A 20868-nucleotide genomic window follows, 5' to 3' on the forward strand; every position below is an offset into this window, starting at 1 on the left:
CTACAGGAAATTAAGTTCAAAAAGTATGAAAACTGTATTTTGCTGTTTGCTGAATTGCTTGAGCCATTTTGATGAGGGCACGACTGACCGGCACCCTGAATAGAAGCACTCCACATCAGGGAGGGCATGTGGCAATGTCACCCCTCCTCATGGCTGACACCCAGGGCAGGGCACACACCCCGTACCCGCCTTCCTCGCCAGTGCTCCACATTGCAACATTTTGTTGCAGGACCCACTTGTGGAATGTAATATGATAATTTAGTTAAGATTCAACGCCCCACCCCTCGCTCTGTGCTTTGCAGTGGTGGCTGATAAGGGAGTGCACCCCACCAAGACTGACAGGTCCATAACCTCCAATCATATTAAGCAGATTGGCATAGGGCTTCCTTGGATTTGTCTAGCGCCAACCAAACCCCAGCCCAATGTAAAGCTTCACAACTCGGCCCATAGATGTCAACGCGTTCTGCAGCTCCTGACAATCAACTGTACACTGGTACCTCGGGTTAAGTACTTAATTCGTTCCGGAGGTCCGTTCTTAACCTGAAACTGTTCTTAACCTGAAGCACCACTTTAGCTAATGGGGCCTCTTGCTGCTGCTGCGTTGCTGGAGCCCGATTTCTGTTCTCATCCTGAAGCAAAGTTCTTAACCTGAAGCACTATTTCTGGGTTCGCAGAGTCTGTAACCTGAAGCGTATGTAACCTGAAGCGTATGTAATCCGAGGTAGCACTGTACCAACAGTCTTGGAAGCATTACCTCCAGCCACCAATGGAAGCCGGAGTCCATACAGCAGCAGGTACCCCACCCCTGCTCTATGAGTATTTGCAAGCAAGTACTCTTGCAGCCCACTTGGTATGAAATGTTGGGTTGCCCTGATATGGAAAATCAGTTTATGAGCACCTGGATCTGGTCCGCGACCACCCGTGACCACACTTGTAGGTGCAGCAAAGAGACTTGGTTCTTAAAACTTTCTTTATTATGATGATCAGGATATACAGAATATAAATGTTGGTGAGCAAAGTTTCTGCATAGAGGTTTATGAGTAGGATCTGTTTATGGTACGCTGACCACAGTTAGTGATTTTTGTGTGGAAAACATAAGGCATTTGTTTTACTGAATATTATTAAAAATGGTAAAAAAATACAATACATAATATACAGCAGTAGGCAGTTTCGGAGCCCAAGACGCTTGAATAAAAGCAGTTGCCTGTTATTGATTAAGCTTGTAAGTGCAGCTTAATCATAACCTTATTCATAGGTATATGCAGGGAAACACTATAATTAAACGATTTTGTTGGATCCTGAGTCCATCGTAGCAAAAATGAATTTAAAATTCCAATTCAAATCCAGTCCAAAACCACAAAGTCCATTGACCATGAATTTATAGGGGGGGGGGTCCATTGTGTTTGACTATCAACACATTCTCCACAAAGTCATGAACACTTTCCATCACAATGAGAGGAAATTGCAGGTGTGTACACAGTATACACGGCCTAGGAAAGCATAGTCAATTTAGGAACCTTTAAAGTGCTGCTCAAATTTGAAAGAGAACATAAATCTGAAAAGGCACAGAGTAAGACCAAAAGCCATAGTTCAAATTTATTATTGCTTTGTCTATAGACCAGCCTTTCCCAACTTAATGTCCTCCAAATGTTCTGAACTGATCAGTCATCAGGGATGATGGGAACTAGTGCAAAACAACTGAAGGGAGTGCTGCCATAAACATATTCAACATCAGTGTAATTCATATTCTCAGATGTGGCCCACTGCATGTTGGGCTCCTCTTACACTGAGGAGATAATGGTTTCCTTCAGTCTCAAATCCAGAAAAGGAAGGTGCACTCGTCCTCGAAACAGCTCAGATGAATATTGACCAGTTGCCGCTGAGAGTTGCTTGGCCTTACATTGCAGAGTAATAATGGAACACATAATTTTTGAGCTTATTTTCGATACGTATAAATTGCTTGCACTCTTCTTTTTTGCTATTGCAGATATGTGTGTTGAAACTCTACATTTGCTAAGAGCTTATACAGCTGACCTGCAGTGGCTGCTGTTTGTCTGGCTTATGCCTTTGGGTGTTCTTTCCCAGCCCTGTCGAATATCAGTTAACGGCCGATCGATACATGGAAATATGAGGAAAAACTTCATGGCCAACACAATGCAGGGGATAATGAGAGAGAGGATGTAAACGGAAGGAAGGCACCATGGGTAGGTGCCAGCATTCAGGAACCTCTTCCCACCGTAGACCAGTGTATGGGCAGTGCACAACACCAGCGTCAGGTAGCCCAGATAAGACTAGAGAACAAACAAAACATGATTGCAAAGATAACTTCCTTATTATGAGATACATGGCGGCAAATCAGGAAGCATTCTATTCTGTTATCAACAGATGACCAAAACTCAATTCTCCTACTGATTCCGGCTGGCAATTTTCTTGGTCAAGATGGGATAAAGAAACCCATTGTGCCTTTGGGCAAGTTTGCCCACAGGGCTGAGCAGCAGTTCATAATGCATTAAGATAATGGCTTCACGTGCTGTATCGTTGCCAGGTTTATGCTACCTTTCAACACCAATGTGTGCAAAGGAAGCTCTCAATCATAGTGGCAGGACATTTAACTAATCAGGCCTATGAGGCACAGTTCTCTTCTTTGGGTTAGATACATGAAATGAACGGTAGGGAGGATTAGCAAAAGTATGTATAATCTATTTTTCCCAGCTTTTTGGTGGATTTCACTTTCAAAACTTTCTAAAAATTATAATTTTAAAACCTGTGATTATTGGTTTTCCCAGATGTGAAAAAGCAAACTCAACAATATGTCGTTCATAAAACCTACAATCAGACTAAAGAGAAACCTTTGCAAACAGATGGCCCTGACACAAACACATAAAAATTCAAGGAGTAGGAACAAAACATCTCTTATCTGCAGAAGCCACAGAGAAGTCCTTGCAGGAGTGATTAATTTCCCAAAAATGAGGGAACCTGGAGAAGTGTCTTTGAAGACTTCCTGAACGGTTGGTTTGGATTGGGTTAGGCCCCTTTCCTCCTCATTTCCAGACAAATATTAAGACTAGGATAGGGAACATGTGGCCCTCTCTATATAGGATGGACTCCAACTTCCATCATCTAGGCAGCCTAACCAATATATCAGGAATGGAAATTGTAGTCCAGCAATGTCTGGAGAGCCACAGGTTCTCCATACCTGAATTTAGAGCCACGCTGGATTGGGCTAACGGCCTATATATCCCAGAATCGTCTTTACCACAGTAGCCAACCAGATGTCCCCAGGATAATTGGGCTTTACTTCTGAAGAAATGTCCATAGGAACACACTGAAAGTGAGGAAGAAGGAAAGTTAGCTTGCTGGCTAGCAAGCTCTCTTACCTGTACGAAGCGAAACTCTCTCCAGTTGACACTGTTGCTGACAGAGGGCAAGGATGTTATTCCCAGGAGGACAAACAGAAAGAACCCCAAGATACCCAAAGAAACATACGAGTCACTCATCCAGGCTCTTTCATTGTTCAATGGTTCTGTTTTGTTGTTCAACACCTAAGGTGATAAAAGTTTTAAAAATATTTTTTAATACCCAGTAGGCACAGACAGATTAAAATACAGCTATAAAATGGCTTTAAATTAATATTGTGAAATATTCAAGGTGCTCTTGACAGGTTTTGTAGGTGCACGGCAAATTGACAAAAGTTGCACCCATCAGAAGTCAGGAAATTTCTGTCGTCTTAGAATGGTAAAGACTGGAGATAAAATGGAATTCCCTCTTTTCTAGATTTGCCAACATTTGTTTCTGTCAGCTGTGTAGGGAAGTTTGTTTCTGGCAGGTGACAGAAGTTTTACAAGGTTTCCCTGTGGGATGTGCTAGCTTGCTTGACCTGACAAGCACAGACCTTGTTCAAATGTCCGCCTCTGAAAGGTCCAGAACCTTACATGGTGGACAGTGTCATGAATGAAGAGCAGGCAAGAGGGGGTCAATTCCATGCCACAACATGTTTGGTGACTAGGCAGTGGATCTGAATTGGGCCCAAATCCAACTGCAGGGTATGTGTGTGGGTTGGTGAATGGAGTATATCTGGCTTCATTTTTAAGACCGAAGTGTTAGAACAATCTCTAGGCTTCAGACCACTAATAAATCGTAAATCAGAAAAGTGCCAGAGGAGCAGAATCTTAGAATTTTTTCACAGCCTTCCCCAGCAGCTCTTCATCCTTGGTGTGGTAACAGTATTGTGAGTGGGGGGGGGCATCTGCCTTCCAGAGGCAGCATGGGATAAAGACCCCATGGTTTTTGCTTTTACTGTTAAGATGGCTGGTGGTAATTAGAGGTTCTAAATGGCAACTGGGGTTCAAACAGTTGAGGTCCCCCCCCCAGTAAGAACCAAGGGCTGCTCTTACTGGAAGCTCGAGAACACCCCTCACTCTTTTTTACATTTGGATGTCTCCATGGGAGAAGCAGGGAGGGCATGATCTGTGCAGGATGGAGAGCAGCAAGCATGATATCCTAAGCCCTTGCGATGTTTCTGATCATAGCTATCAACGTTTCCCTTTTTTAAAGGGAAATTCCCTTATTCCGAATAGGATTCCTTGCAAGGAAAGGGAAAAGTTGACAGCTATGTTTGATGGCTTCAAAGCCCTGCTTGCATCACATCCCCATACAAAGTTGCAAAGACCTCAGTGCTGGTGGTGGAATGGGAGAAGAAACAGCACAATATCAACTTACCTGTGCAATGACATAAGAGCTCCACCTCCATCGTACGTAGCCCCGAATAGGGATCACGAGTGTGTACAAAACATGGAGGAAAGCGTAAGCCAAGGCTACCAAGCCAAGCTGTTTCCTGCAGAGCATCCATTTGTCTAGCCAATCTGGAAAGCGTCTGTACTTTGTACCTCTGTATAACTGGAGGACAGCAGCAAAGATCCCAGGCAAGTAAACCAGAGCGAGGAGGATGAGTGCCACAGCAGGGCAGACACGGTTTGGGATGCTGATGGCAATAGAAAAGGAACGGTCCACTTGTTGCTTAGCGTAAGTATAGACCACATCGCGGACCACGCAGTAGAAGAAGATGAATGCACTGAGGACAAGGGAGAGATAGATGGGGTATTTCCACATTGGGAAAAGTTGCAAAGGGTAATTCTCAATTTCCGTTGCTGCTAAGAGAGACCCTTTATCCAGTGGAGTAAGACCAAGGCTTCGAACGATCTCCATCACCTTTTCCTTTGACTTGCTGTCATCTCCACAGACAAATACCTGGAGCAAAACAGCAGCAACAACAACACAATGAAGGGAGAGCTTATTTATTGCCAGTGTTTGCTTTCGAACACTGCTCTGACTTCAGTAAGAAGCTGTGTTTGAATTGCCAGAGTAGGTCTAATGCCCACAATTAGCTTGTGTTTATAGAAGGCTATCAACTGACCAGAATTTGGCTAAAACAGAAGAATCAGAAATGGCAGGGAATGGGGAACCTGCGGTCTCCAGGTGGTGGAATATAACTCCTATTATCCTTTACCATTTGCCATGATGTCTCAGGCTTGAGTCCAACGGCAGGTCCACTGGTTCCCCAACCCTGGTCTAGGGCTTGTGATTTTCCTTAAGGGCCCTTTACCTCCCTCCTCCCCACAAAGAAGAAAATTAAAGGCTGGACTTCTCACTTGATGCAAACTTTTTGCTTTCTTATCAGCTCTTTGGGACCACAATATAAAACTAAGACTGCCAACCTAAGATGGTTAGATCTCCAGTCTAGAAACAGTTTTATATCATGCCATAAGCAGTTCACCTAGAGAGCTTTAGGATTTGCAAAATGAAGATCTAAAACTGGGCTTTCACCTTTCAAGCCTCTTTAAATGTGAGCATCTTTTGCTGCAGAGATCTCATTACCTGTCTGCTTGCATCCAGAGCACCTGACTGCAGAGCCCAGGCTGACACGGTGTTAAATGCTTTCACCACCTTGCTGCCTGGCAGGAGCTGGGCAAGATATTCAGCATTGGATTCCGGGTACTGGTTTATTTTGAGGTTGTTGCTCACATCCACCAGCACTTTCCCACGGAGAACTTCCCTTAGGTTTTCCAGAAAGCTGTAATGTGTTCTGTGGACTGCTAAAATGATAACAGCAGATGTTTCTGCAGCTTCTGCATGAGAAAGCACTGTGGCTCCTTCAGGGATCAGAGAAGAAGTCTGAGCACCTCGGCTTCCAAACACTATAGAATAGCCACACTGCATCATTTTGTGTCCTAGAGATCTTGCAAAATCGCCTGTTCCAAAAATGCACACCGTCTCCTTCTTGTTAGGTACATCTGTAGTCAGTGGAATCATTGTAGTGTTCTTCTCCATAATGGACAGGCACGATGGTCACCTACTAATATACAAAATTGTACATATTAAACCTTATATCTGCACTCGCTAGGGATAAAATAACTCAGTTTAGTTCTCAAATAACTCAAGCTCCGTGATTTACAGATCAGTAAGGAGGGTTGTATAAGGTCACAGGCATTTGTCCTGTTTCCTGCTGGAATCTGCAGTAATGTGTGTGTTAGAAACGTGCCTGTTGGTATGAAAACTGTTGAGGTATGCTAATATTTTATATAATGCTCCTTTTAACAGTTGACTTCTTTTGGCACAGCAGTACATCCCACAAGGTTAACTTACAAGAAACTGAAACTAGACCTTCCATAGGATGCTGTTAGTGGGCAATTTCACTGCACTGTTTGAGCTCACTCTCTGGTGTGCAAGAACAAGCAAGAGACCAGCCATCTTAGAAAAAAAAAAACTTTCTGATGCTCTCAGTATCTTGAGAGATTCAAGTGTGTGTGTGTGGGATTATGCAGTTTCCTTTTGCAAGTATTCTTGGGATCCAGCACAAAACACAGGAGGTGCTTCTGTTATGTGACTTGTTGTTCTGAACTTAGCCTCAGCTTAAAACCTCTTTGCAAAACTATGTGTAGTTTTCATGCAGAGATCTATGTGGAACTGTGTGTTTACATGAATTTGTTGTTTTTAATGAGAGCTTCAGGGTGTTTTTTGGGTCCCTAGAACCTTCCTTTTATATACCATATTGGCCTGAATATAAGCCTCACCCACAAATAAGCTGCACCTTTAAAATTAAAGACTTATTTGCAGGTGCAGGCCGCCTCCCAGCACTACCGCCAGTGCCAGTGCTCGGTTCTGAGCGCACTGTGCGCCTGCTTCCTGGTACTACCGTCTTCCTGCATTACCTCCCCAAGCCAGCACCAGCTGTACCCTGTCTCCTGTTCAGGGCAGTAGTGCCGGGAGGCGGGAGTGCAGCACTTGGTTCTGAATATAAGCTGCACTTTAAGTTTTCACAGTCAGAATTTGGCAGAAAAGTGTGGCTTATATTTGGGCCAATATGGTACACCTTCATTTCACTAAGTTTCTTTTTCCCCTAAAGTGGGAAATGCAAAACCACAAAGCAAATAGTTTTGTCAAAGAAATATATTCCTTTGTGACTTCAAAAGTTATTTGAAGAAATAAAGGGGTGCCATGTTTTAGGAAAATCATCTGTATCAGACCTTGGCCACCTCAAAAGTCAGGTAAACATGGGGGGAGGGGAATGCTGCACGCGACCCATGATGATTTGACCAAAATTTTCTCTCCCCTTTAATAATTTTTGAATGTTATTTATTTCCTCCTTTATTGATGGGAATACTAGGGCAGGAGGAAATGTGGGGTAATATTTTGGGCACAACGCTAATCATCACTACCCCACCCAGAAAGAAACTTCTAAGTTGTTTGGATGCTGTTCAGCTTTAGAAAGATGGGCTATGAAATGATGAATGGATCTTACTTCCTTAGTAATTCCTTGACTTGAGAGCAACACCCCACCCTACCCACACCAAAAAAAACCCAAACCCCAGTTTCTTTACAACAGCCTGAGAGAATTCAAACAATCTATGCTACTTCCCTACCTGGGGACATTTTGGTGCAATAAATGCACAGATAAACCCCCAGGAAACTTTTAGCTTTAGGAATGTTGAAAGCCTATTTGGCCACTAGGTGGCAGCATGGATTTGCTTTGCAACTTTATGTCTTTCTGCTTTTATGTCAGCCTTATGGCTATATACCTGTGCTTGAAAAGGAAATACTAAAGAGATATATTTGTTTTTCTTGTGGGAAATAAATGCTATAGAAATTCTATAAATAAATGAAACAGCTTTTAGTACACACTATATATATTTTTCTAACTATGGCTTTACCTTCTCAAAATTGGAATAAAAAGGGGAAGACTAGCGTTGCCAAGGGGGTATGTTTTAGGGCTGCCCTCGCTGATTAAACCTACATAAATGTGCACATGCCTGGAAAAAAATAGGTCCGAAGAGACAAAATGCAGGATGGTTTTCAGAGTAGAACCACTAAAATTAATGAATATAGACTCACAGAATTGTAGAGTTGGAAGGGACCCCAGTCGTCATCTAGTCTAAACCCTTGTAATGCAGGAATACTGCCCACAGCCATCCCTGGTTAACAGCCTGACACACTGACCCATTGTACCACCCAAGGGCTAAGTTGGGTCTACACTGACCAAAACTTTGTCATACTCAAGAGTATACGCATTCAAACCCCTTTTCTGAGGGGTCTCAAACACTTTGAATGCACCCCCCCCCAAAAAAAAACCCCACATCCTGAATAATTTTTATTGCCCTTTTGTGCTGAAGAGTTACGCAATCAAAACTGACCTTTTTGATAGCTTTCGGAATCCCAAGTAGTCATTGACTACTAGGAAAAACAGCAAGGCATGTGCAGCCTCGTTTTATCTCCAAGGATCAAGCCGATCAGCAGAGATGAGAAACCTGTGGCCCTTTGAATGTTGTTGGACTACAACATCTGGAGGGCCCACAGGTACCCCATCCTTGTAATGCAGTGGGGAACTGTAAAGTACAGTGGTACCTCAGGTTAAGTACTTAATTCGTTCCGGAGGTCCGTACTTAACCTGAAACTGTTCTTAACCTGAAGCACCACTTTAGCTAATGGGGCCTCCTGCTGCTGCCGCGCCGCCGGAGCACAATTCCTGTTCTTATCCTGAAGCAAAGTTCTTAACCTGAAGCACTATTTCTGGGTTAGCGGAGTCTGTAACCTGAAGCGTATATAACCTGAACTGTATGTAACCCGAGGTACCACTGTAGTGGGGAATCACAGGCCTGAGGAACAAAATGTGGCCCTCCAGACCTCCCTGTCTGGCCCTTGTGACCATCAGCAGGCCACCCGCACCTCATCACTCCTGCTTGGTGCTCTGCTTCATATTTTCGCTTGTGTCCTTGAATCCTCATCATGCCTCTTGGTTGCCCAGATGGAGGATAGAGAGGTGAATATTACTTTAAATGGCCACCTTTGCTGCTGGCTCCACCCACCACTGTCATGTGACACCCCCAGATAGGAATGAAGCCCTCAATCTGAAAAAGGTTGCCCACTTCTACTGAATAGTCATGGGGGACCAGAGTCATAGCAAACACACTCGATATAGCATTGCTAATGTGCAATTTATTTATTTTTTACACTTCCCAGAAACACTTATATTTTGGTCCTATATTTTGGGGCGGGGCTGGGGGGGGTAGAGAGAGGGGTTGGAATTCCCACGTTTTCCTCTTCTTATTCTTTCTTCATTCATACTCTCTTTTGTTTTTCCAATATTGCTACATCTAGGAAATGAGTGTCTAACTTAAAATGGGGGGGGGAGGGGTAAAATAAAATCGAGTATGTTGTGAATTATAAGAGCCTTCTGTTATGAGGTGCACATTGAGAAATACAAAATAAACGGGGGGGGGGATCCAAGGGCCAGGCTCGTAATGCAGCAAATTTATCAGTGTAATTTATTTTTTAAGGAAATGAGCCCCTTTCTCCAGTGCACATACTTTCAGCAAAAAGATTCTGCGCCGTGAGTTTTGACACAGCAGATAAAACGAATTGTTAGAGGTGATAAATCCTCTTGTGGAGAATGTGCCGCTGTTCTGCTCCTCACATCTCTGCCTTTTATCAGGAGAATACTAAAGCTGCCTGGAGGTTCCCGAGACATATGAAGCAGAGGTCTAAAAAGATGTGCTTAATGTTGTCTAAATCATAACAAACTACTGATAGAGCTGCAAATCTCATCGCCTCAACCTGTTCCCATAAATACATAAGACCAGGCTTAAAAGTTGAGTCGTTTCCTTTGCATTTCCAGGGTTGTTGAACGGTTCAGGGTCTAAAAGTATCAGGCGTTAATCCAGTCCAGTCAACTGCGAAGTGAATTGGAAATGAGCCCATACAGTCCAGGAGGTTTCAAAGGTAGAGCCAGGCTTACAAAGGACTGAGCAGGGTGTGTGTATATGTGTGTGTGTGTGTGTGTGTGTGTGTGTGTGTTTACGCATGGTGTTAAAATATACACTTGTCTGCAACAATGCGGGTTTCTGACTTGTAGGGGATACAAAAAAATCGGTATCTCGAATAATGGTAGTTTTCAACAGTGTGATTTTTATCCTTTGCGCTGATGTAATTCTCAGTTGCTGATTTTACAATGACTCTAGTTTCACAATGTTTAGATTTCATCTTTTTTATTGTATTTTACTTTAGATCTCATGGTTTTTTCACAAAAACCTTTGTTCTTGGACAGTACAGAAATACTGGAAATAAGCTAAAACTGTTAATAACGGCTTGTGGCCAGTTACAGCTTTCAGCAGTGTAGCTGTTGTTTGTTGCAGTAAAACATTTTGTGGCACCTTAGAGGTTAGCAGATTTGTTTTGGCCTAAGCTTTTGTTGACTTCTAGGTTCTATACCATGTGACCAATGATCCTCCATGCCTCCCCTCCCCACCCCATGATCAGGGACGGGTGATTCCCCCCCCCCCCAATGTTGATGTCTATCAGTTTCTCATTTTTCCAGTTTTCAGGTCACCACATTTCAGTATCATTCTGTATTCTTTTTTCCCCTTGGGAAAACGCACCAGCATTTTAGTACTCATTTCTCCCCCCAATATACACATCTTTATATTCAATTTTGCCCAATGCACACATTTTGGTATTCAGTGTCCCCTTCAAATATAAGGCATTTTTCCTTCAAATATAAGGCGTGGTGTAGTGGTTAAGAGCGGTAGTCTCGTAATCTGGGGAACCGGGTTCGTGTCTCCGCTCCTCCACATGCAGCCGCTGGGTGACCTTGGGCCAGTCACACTTCTCTGAAGTCTCTCAGCCCCACTCACCTCACAGAGTGTTTGTTGTGGGGGAGGAAGGGAAAGGAGAATGTTAGCCACTTTGAGACTCCTTAGGGTAGTGATAAAGCGGGATATCAAATCTAAACTCTTATCTTCTTCTTCTTCCTAATTTGTTGCTTTTTGTGTACATTTCACCTCTAATAAAAGCATCTTTGTACACTTTATTTTCTGCTGGAGAACTGCACAACAGAATTAGAAATGGAAATTTGAAAAGACAGCTGTGTTTTTGGTTTGTGTATAGTTTCAGGAAATAGGAATTAGGCAGGTTTGCATTAAAATTTGAGCCAAAATGAACTTCTTCAGCCACCCCTAGCCTTTAGCTAAGACTCTGCTTGTGATCGTCTGGTAATTGTTGACTACATCTCTCACTGCAAGCCCATAGCATTCAGCATAATCATGGGCTTCCTGGTAACTGTGCTTCTGACAGCAGAGGCGTTAGTTACATGACGACCTTGGCCATAGCAGGATGTCATAACCATTATGCCAAGCAGCTAAAACAACACCTCTGGCTCTGGTTTGACACCGGGAAGTTCCTTGATGTTGCAATTGGGTCTTGCTGCCAGCTCCTGCTGGTAAAGTGCCTGCAAAAACACAGTCTGTGACCTCTTAGCACTTACATGTAAGGTACTACAAAAGAGCTTCTAACATAAAGAGAAACTCATACAGGAGATTAAAGGAAAGGACAATAGCAAAACATGCTTATGCAAATTTGTATCCTCTGTTGCAGTTAGAATGGATGTGTGTAGAACCCCTGGATGGTTAAGTCCAGTCAAAGGCGCTTTTCAGGCCGAGGAAGCTGGTGTTTGTCCGCAGACAGCTTTTCCGGGTCATGTGGCCAGCATGACTAAACCGCTACTGGTGCATGGAGGACTGTGATGAGTGCCAGAGTGCATGGAAACACTGTTTACCTTTCTACTGCAGCAGTTCCTTTTTATCTACTTACACTGGTGTGCTTTCAAATGGCTAGGTTGGCAGAAGCTGGGACAGAGCAACAGGAGCTCACCTTCTGATCGGCAAGTCCAAGAGGCTCAGTGTTTTAGACCACGTCGCCTTGGGTGTGTGTAAGAAAAACATGTCAGTAGCTACACAGAGATAATAAGATGCCTGACAGACATAATGACATCAGGTAAAGCTCTTCCCATAATTACATTTCCATACTAGAAGAGATCTAAACTGCTGAATATCTGCCTGCTACACAGCTGTTAGAGGCACAAGCACTCTATTCTCCTCCAGCACCAACCCTAAACTATGCAAAGACCCCAGGTGCTAACCAGGATGCTGCTGGCAGTAGGGAAGGAGATTTTCACTCCCAAGTTGTGTTTTCATAGGCAGTGCTTTGCTCTTCCTAAGAAAAATGTACTGCACTCATGGGCTTATAAGGCAGAACTGACAGCCCGTCATATTGATGGGTGCCTTTGCCTCTGTTGATTTTATAACAAGGTTACTCTCGAAAACAAAATGAGCAGGTAGTGATGCATGTCTCTTCACACCAAGTTATTGTTAGTACTTCTAAAGGTCAGTTGCAGGCCAATTCTTTAACATGTTGCAGGGTACTACAAATTAAGCTACAGCAGGGATGGAGAACCTGTGTCCATGCAGATGTTGCTGATGAACTACAGTTCTCAGCACCTGTGGAGAACTGTGGGTTCTCCCCCCCCCCCCAAATACAGGGTTGGCTAGGACATCAAAACTTTATTTTAGTGTCTCTACGATTTATCTTCGTATGTGTGTGTGTGGCACACAACAAACCCTATTTTCCACCTCTCCATTCCTCACTGGGGCAGCAGGTGTTTGCTCACATAAAGCAAGCCCTGTTGCCTCCCATGCTTTTGTCATGTCTGGAAGTGTATGTCAGCCTTTTCCACAGCAAGTGCACATGCAGCTCCTCAGGGCTTTGAGTGCTGCATAATGTAGCCCCTTGTGCTTTCAGATCAAAAGACATTCTTCCGCCACAATCTGAAAACACACAGACGGGAAAGAAATAATGACAGCTGACTCAAGAACTTGGATCTGTAACTGGAGCCTGGATGGATAACAAACAAAGAGCCGTCCTTTCAAAGGGAACAGTCTGCACCTGAATAACAAGAATTGCTAGAAGAAGCAGGGCAAGTGGGGAATAGTTGATCTCTGAGTGAATCACTGGAGGGAAACCGCAGGAAAGTGGATTAGCTGGGTGGAGCTGGAGCAGGCTGGGTCCTGCACATATGGATCAGAGATGGAGAGCCTGGGCCCTCCAGAGTTTGACTCCCAATTGCCATCAACCCCAGCCAACAGCACTTGGAGGGGCCACCAGTTCCCCACCCCGATATAGATGTTTGGAAATGGTGGAGTTATGTCGTTAAAATGAGTGATGAGTGGAGTGGCCTTGCTCTCATGTCACTTTATAAACGATGGTTAAACTTAAGTATGGTTTAAAGGTGAACATGTAAAGGTAAAGGGACCCCTGACCATTAGGTCCAGTCGTGACCGACTCTGGGGTTGTGGCGCTCATCTTGCTTTATTGGCCGAGGTACAGCTTCCGGGTCATGTGGGCAGCATGACTAAGCTGCTTCTGGCAAACCAGAGCAGTGCACGGAAACGCCGTTTACCTTCCTGCCGGAGCAGTACCTGTTTATCTACTTGCACTTTGACGTGCTTTCGAACTGCTAGGTGGGCAGGAGCAGGGACCGAGCAACGGGAGCTCACCCCGTCGCGGGGATTCGAACCACCGCCCTTCTGATCGGCAAGTCCTAGGCTCTGTGGTTTAACCCACAGCGCCACCCGCATCCCAAAGGTGAACACGTAGCATGGTGTTAAAACTGCAGCCACTTTGATTCTCCTCTGTTCCTGCTGCTGGCCATCAACTAAGCTATTGATGGACTTAGCATTATACCTGAACCTGAGCTTGAGCTTTGTTTTCCCCAAACAAACCTTGTGGTTACAGTTTGTGGTTTGTTTGGACAGAGACAATGATTTAATTTGAAGAAGCGTGTTGAGGCTCCACATTGCAGGAGGTTGAACTAGATCAGTGTTTCCCAACTTTGGGTCTCCAGCTGTTTTCGGACTACAATTCCCATCATCCCTGACCACTGGTCTTGCTAGCTAGGTAGCTAGGGATGATGGGAGTTGTTGTCCAAAAACAGCTGAAGACCCAACGTTGGGGAACACTGAACTAGATTATCCTCAGGGTCCCTTCCAAGTCTGCAGTTCTTTGATTCTATGAGAAGGAAGAGCAAAGCAAAGCCCAATGAACCTGTAAACCATAGCTAAGCTCAATTATGGATTACAGTGATGTGTGAGTCAGGTCATTGTTTATGTGAGCTGCTTTAGAAGGCCATTGTCCTGAAAAGCATCATGCAGATATTAGGATTTATAATAAATAATAGTAAATATGGACTTCAGCCTTACATTTTTCAGCGTATTTACAGATGGAGATCTAGTTCAGAGATGATCAGATCTTGTTGGACTCCAACCTCCAGCAGAACTGGTAAGGGATGATGGGAGTTGGAGTCTTAAAACATATGGAGGGAAAGTTTCCTAGCTCAGGGACATTTAGTAGGTGATCTTCAACATAGCAGTTACAGGTATGGCCAGCCCACAATATTTTGCACCTGTTGACTCTGCTCCTCTGGTAAACTCTCAGTCCTCTTTAGGCAACAAGATGTTTGGGTGCTCAAAAGGGACCATGTTACTAAAAACAGAAACCTCTTGCAAGTATCCATACTTTCCTTTTTAATTATGGGCTTGGCTGGAAAGCAATTAAAAGGCATCCGGTTCACCCTCCTACACTGAGGCAACAAACAGCATGCTGAAACCATTCTTCTTAATTTGTTTTAACCAATTCTCTTCTTTAAAAAAAAACACAAAGCACCTCTGGGGAAGATGCCTCTACATCCATCAAACACATAAAAAGAGCCCTGCTGAATCAGGCCAAAGGCCCATTAATCCAGCACCATGTCCTTACAGTGTCCAAGCACAGGCCGCAGGAAGCCTGGAGGTATGACCAGAGTGCACCCACCCACTTTTGACTTCCAGCAACCAGCGTGAAGAGGCACACTGCCTCTGACACTGGAGGGAGACCATGGCCATTGCGGTTAGTAGGTATAGATTAGCAGCCCCGTGCACACTAATTTTGTCTAATCTTATGTTGGTGGCTATCGCTACATACTGTGGGAGCAGATTCCTACTTTAACTATGCCCTGGTGTGAAGGACTACTTTCTTTTGTCCATCCTTGATCCACCAACATTCCACTTCATTGGATGTTCTAGCTTAGTAGTATGAGAAGGGCTTTTTCCGTTCTGTGCGTAATTTTACGCATCCCTTATCATGTCTCTTCTTATTGGTCTTTTCTCTAAGCCTTTTACCGTATTTCTCGCACTATAAGACGCACCTTTTCCCTCCTAAAAAGCAAGGGGAAATGTGTGTGTGTCTTACAGAGCGATTGCAGGCTGCGCAGCTATCCCTGAAGCCAGAGGGATAGCTGTTCTGGCTTCAGGGATAGCCACGCGAAGCCTCTTGAGTGCAATGGGAGCGTTCCTCCCATTGGCACAACAGCCATCCCTCTTGCTGTTCTGGCTTCAGCGAAAGCAACACAAAGCCTCTTCAACAACATTTGATTCAGAATATTTTTTTTCTTGTTTTCCTCCTCTAAAAACTAGGTGCGTCTTATAGAGCGAAAAATACGGTAGTTCTCTGTGTTATAACCTTATCTCAAAGGAGAGTAGCTCCACTCCCTCAATCATTTTTGTTTCCTTTTTTCTGAAACATTTCCAGCTCTGTAGAGTTTTATTTTGGAGGCAAGTCAATCAGAACCGTATACGGTATTTCAAGGGCAGTCGCACTGCAAATTTGTACGGTGGCGTGTTATCGGCAGATTTGTTTTCAATCTCTCTTCTGATCCCTAGCATAGGGTTGCCATATTTCAAAAAGTGATTTATTTATTTTTGCAGAATCTAAAAACAACAATAAAAACCTCATTTTGGGCCAAAGTTGTTGAGCTGTTGTTGTTGGTTTTTTGTTTAGCTATTTTCAAGGAAATTCACCAAAATCTACACTTCCAATATAGGTTGCTATACATTCGGATTTTCCCGGACATTTCAGTGATTTCCACCCGGACGGTTTCCGATGACCAAATCCCAGCTATGTCCAGGAAATTTCAGACGTATGGCAACCCTACCCTAGAACGACATTTGCCTTTTTCACAGCTGCTATGCACTGGGTTGAAATTTTCACCGAGCTATCCATTACAACCCCAAGGTCTTGTTTCTGGTCAACCACCACCAGTTCAGATCCCATCAGCATATATGTGTCAGGCATGGAGTATCTTCTCCTCCCCCGGTAGCCTCAGATAGCGCGAAGAACAAACAGTTTGTATTTATGGCTTTTTATTCAGTTGTCTGGTTGCAAGACAAAAGACCCATGTCTCTACGCATAGGAGATGTCTGAGCCCCCCTCTTCTGTCTCCCACAACATCCTGGTAACCTACGGGAAGTCCCAGGAGTCATACTCCTTTGCATCCTTTGTTCTTGAATGTGTAGGGACCTATGTGCCCTTGGTGAAGGAGGGTCTTCCAGGCTCTCCAGGGAGGTCTCCTCTGGTTGCTCTCTAACTCCCCCCTCTTCCTCTACTATCTTGAAGCTAGGCATTTCTTCACACAGCTGTGAAGCAGCCCTGTCTCCTTCTCCTTCTGAAACTGTAGGGGGGGCTTCCCCCTCCCCCTCCCCTTCTGAGAAGAGCCGATCAGACCAAGGGCTCATTTCCCATTCCTCCTGTTCAGTCCAGTCCAGTGAACTTTTTGTATTGGGGGGGGGGGAGGTTGCTCTGGTGTGCATTCCTGTACTCTTCACATCTAACTGCATTTGCCATTTCACTGCATATTCACCCAGTTTGTAGAGGTTCATCTGGAGTTCCCTGAAGTCCCATTTTGTTTTAGCCACCCTGAACAATTGGTTATCAGCAGCAATTGAGTACTAGCAGTTGGGTACCACCTGCCTGACTGCTTGTCCCTACCTCTAAATCTTATATGAACAAGTTAAAACAAGTTCAGGTCAGAAGTGCCAACTTGAATAAAATATTGTCTGGGGGGGGCAGGTAAGCCCCACCTGCACAATCGATCACATGATGCGGCACATGCACACACCATTTGAATGGCAATGCCCATCAACTTTGGGGGGCCTGCCCCCCTCAAATATTTTATTTGGGGGGTGTCAAAGGGACCTGGGCCCCTAATAGTTGGCTCCTATGACTCACATCATTCCTCATTATTTTGACAGTTTTGTCAGTGCTCTTCCTTACAAACAACAAAACAAATCCTATTATCTATGCTGCTGCAGTTTAAATGAATAACCCTGTGTTTCCTTTCCGAGTGGTATAATATGCACTGTGCATATGCGTGGGCATAAAAAGCAGGGCATGGGTGTGGATATAGGTCATTAATAAATAGGGCGCAACACTGATAGCAAGCCTCATCTACAAACTAAACCTCCCTGTCCAGCTTTGCAAATGTTTTGCTCAAGGAACCAGTATGTTGAAAATCCAGCTGTGCACCACAGAGTACATTTGCAAGAACCTCACTGGTCTGGTGCTCTTTCGATTCATTAGTTACTTTCTTTAGTGCATCGGGTGATGCAGACTATGGCTTGAGATTGCATGCAAATATTTTAGTATGCAGTTGGAACACTTCCTTTGCTATTACTGTTTCAAATGACACTAAATCACCCCTACCAACCATTCTAGGAGCTTGGAAAGGTCATATCTCATCTTTCTCCTTCTTAAGAATAATGTCATGGTTCCTACTTCAATATATCATTTAATTTTCTTTTTTACAACTATCTGAAAAGTGAGGGACTTTTAAAAAAATAATAATAAAAGTGCAGATTTACAGGGATGAGATGAAATACTGTCAATAGTGGTTGTCTGGATTAATGATGTGCTACAACTGCAAAGAAAGGATTAAAACTCAAGCTATTGATATTACTAAGATGCTTGCAGATTCAGTTACAGGATCATTTATATTTACATTTTTCAAAGAACATATAACTTAGTAAACGAGCTTTTGCATTTTCTTCCCTTCCCACCCCAAATTTTCCCCACTTTAAGTGGACTTTAATGTGATCAAGGAAGTCGGTCATGAGACAGTGGTATTTGGTTACTGCTGATGCGCTGACTAGATGGACTGCCCTCCACAATCCTTATTCATGGGCTGGACATAATAAAATAATAGAATTGTAGACTTGGAAGGGATCCTGAGGATCACCTAGTCCAACCCCCCTGCAGTGCAGGAATATGTAGCTGTCCCATACGGGGACTGAACCTGCAACTCTGGAGTTACCAGCGCTGTGCTGTAACCAACCAAGCTATGAATAAAGTAGGTTAGATCTGGACCTGTGGTTCCCAACGTAGGGCACACGCCCCACAGGGAAGCAATTTGATTTTTAAGGGGGGCAATTCGAGAATGAGTTATTAACAGTTAATGGACTTTTAGGCTTCCTCCACATGAATTGGAGTTCATTTTTTGAATAATAAGAATTATATGTCACGGGGGGTGGCCATCAGGATTTTAGAGATGCTTAGGTGGGGCATGGCCAAAGAAAGGTTGGGAACCACTGATCTAGACCAAGCTAACTGAACTTAGGCCCTATTGAAATCAATGGGGCAACTTAGCCAATCTTTAGCCTCAGCCCCATTAATTTTAATGGGAACTTAGTGCACTCAGCTCAGATCCAGCACAATCATGGCACACTAGTCATAACGCTTAATACGAAATGTAATACAACATAGCGACGACAATTTAGCAAATAACATTTAAAGCCTACCTTCTGAGGGTACAGATAAAGATAATAGAAAACAGATTATTTTCTCTTGTATCCCACATATGTAATGGTAAATAAGATTTTATTGTACTAGCAAAGGCCATGACAAAACCATACGAACACTATCAAAAGAAAATATATACACGTGTAAAAACAAAGCCATCAGAACCACATAATCGCAAGTGAGACTGAAAACAGGGCAGTTCCATGACTACCATATGTAATGGTTTTAGGTAATCAGGAATTGGGAGATGCTTTTTACGGTGTTTAATGTTTTACTGTTGTACACTACTCTGCTATTTTATGGTATGTCAGTATATAAATAATTTTATAAATAAAGAAATTAGATCTTGAATTAAGCACATCAAAAATACACACAGAGTATATTTCAAACCTGGTACCCAATACCCAATGCTGGTGACTCCATCACAGTGGATTTGTTGTTGTTCTTGTTGGATGGCAAAGCAGGCTAAATTTTCCAGTGCCTTGGGGGCAGATGTACATGGTACAATCCCAAAACTGGAGAAGCCATTTCTGGAGGTGTGATGGGGATCAGAGATGTGTGATGAGAAAGGGAATGCTAACACCTTTCCCGCTGCTCTGCCACTTTGCCAATCCTGGGAGTGCCTTTTCCTCTTTCAAAACGGGGAAAAACAAAAACATCTTTCGAAACCTGCACTCCTCTGAACTTTGCAATGCAGTTCTTTGGATAAGTAATGTATATAGTAAAGGTGCATTTACTAGTATAAAGTGTGCACAGCAATGCATGTATTGGTGAAAATAACATACAAATGTGCTGTATTAGGGTAAATTGGTTTTCCAAATGTGCATATTGGGCTAAATCGAACACAAAAAATGTGTCTGAGAAAATCGCACTAAAGTGCTGCTGTATTTTCATGAGAACCATAAAATACATAAATTGCAAACTGATGTGGAAATGTGTAGAAGTGACTTTAAGATTGGAAAAATGAAGAACAGGGAGAAACCAAAAGTGACATATTTAAAAAGGTCTGCATTCCACTTCATGGGATGACGTGGACTCTTAAGTCCCAGAAAGCTTTTCCCATTTATTCATTTTTTAAAAGTTGCCACAGGATCCTTTGTTGCCTATGTATGTCTAGTCTGGCCTTGAATGACACTTTTGGACCAGCTATTCACATTTTGCAGTGTCACCAAAGAGATGCAAGCTCTTTTCCTTTGCATTTCCAACAGCAGGAGGAAAGTAGAAACAAGTTTGGATTAGCCACCGCATAGCATCTGTGCCCAGCAGAGACTAACTTGAAAAGGGTGCCTGTTTCTAAAATATCACATTCAATAAAGAAGGTGCAAACTGAGACATTCTGCAAACACTTCGGTGGGTCTCCCAAGGGGAATAGTGAGATTTGTCAAAGTTCTCAATTTAAATTGCCACTTACCTTCCACACTCTGCTGCCTGTGGTATTTCCACCCCTCCTTGTCACTTACTGAGCACAGCTGCAGCTGCAGGCAGCATCTGGCTGGAGGAACTACAGATGCTTCCCTTTGCTTGGAAGAGAATGAGGAAGTACTTTGTTACTCCTGGACATTTATCAGCTGGAGAGGAGAGGCAGAGAAGGGAGGGAGAAGAGAGGGAGGTTGGGGATTTTGCAAGTCTGGGCCTGGAGGGTGGAGAAGGGAACAGAATTTCCAGGCAAGCGCCTTGGGGGAAATTCCCTGCCTTGGTATTTTTTCATTGGATAAGGTTCAGCCACGGCTGCTTACTCTGCCTGTTGGCAAGTGCTGAACTTCTGGCTCCTTGCCAGCTCCTTGTTCAAACTGCCTTCTCTTCTGAGTTTATACAGTTGGAAGTAACTCAGCTGCTTCAAAGGCAGAAGGAAGCTGTAGCTACCACAGGAGCCATGTC

The 20868-nt window shown here is 43.7% G+C and overlaps 1 protein-coding gene across 2 annotated transcripts; it reads right to left on the reverse strand.

Moving 5' to 3' along the window:
- Positions 1-956: 956 nt before the first annotated feature.
- STEAP4 (STEAP4 metalloreductase) lies at positions 957-20573 on the reverse strand. 2 transcript variants are annotated; one of them, XM_081834913.1, is made up of 5 exons: positions 20402-20573; positions 5875-6349; positions 4720-5247; positions 3378-3542; positions 957-2291 (listed from the first exon to the last, which is right to left on the reverse strand). In XM_081834913.1, the coding sequence occupies exons 2-5, from the start codon at positions 6325-6327 to the stop codon at positions 2022-2024; spliced, it is 1416 nt and encodes a 471-aa protein (XP_081691039.1). In that variant the 5' UTR covers positions 6328-6349; positions 20402-20573; the 3' UTR covers positions 957-2021. The 2 variants fall into 2 exon arrangements, with proteins under 2 accessions (XP_081691039.1, XP_081691038.1); XM_081834912.1 differs by having other exon boundaries at positions 5875-6352; positions 20402-20572.
- Between the last annotated feature and the right edge of the window lie 295 nt (positions 20574-20868).

The sequence above is a fragment of the Podarcis erhardii genome (genome assembly GCF_964252035.2).
Source record: "Podarcis erhardii genome assembly, chromosome: 12".
In the NCBI taxonomy this organism is placed as follows: Eukaryota; Metazoa; Chordata; class Lepidosauria; order Squamata; family Lacertidae; genus Podarcis; species Podarcis erhardii.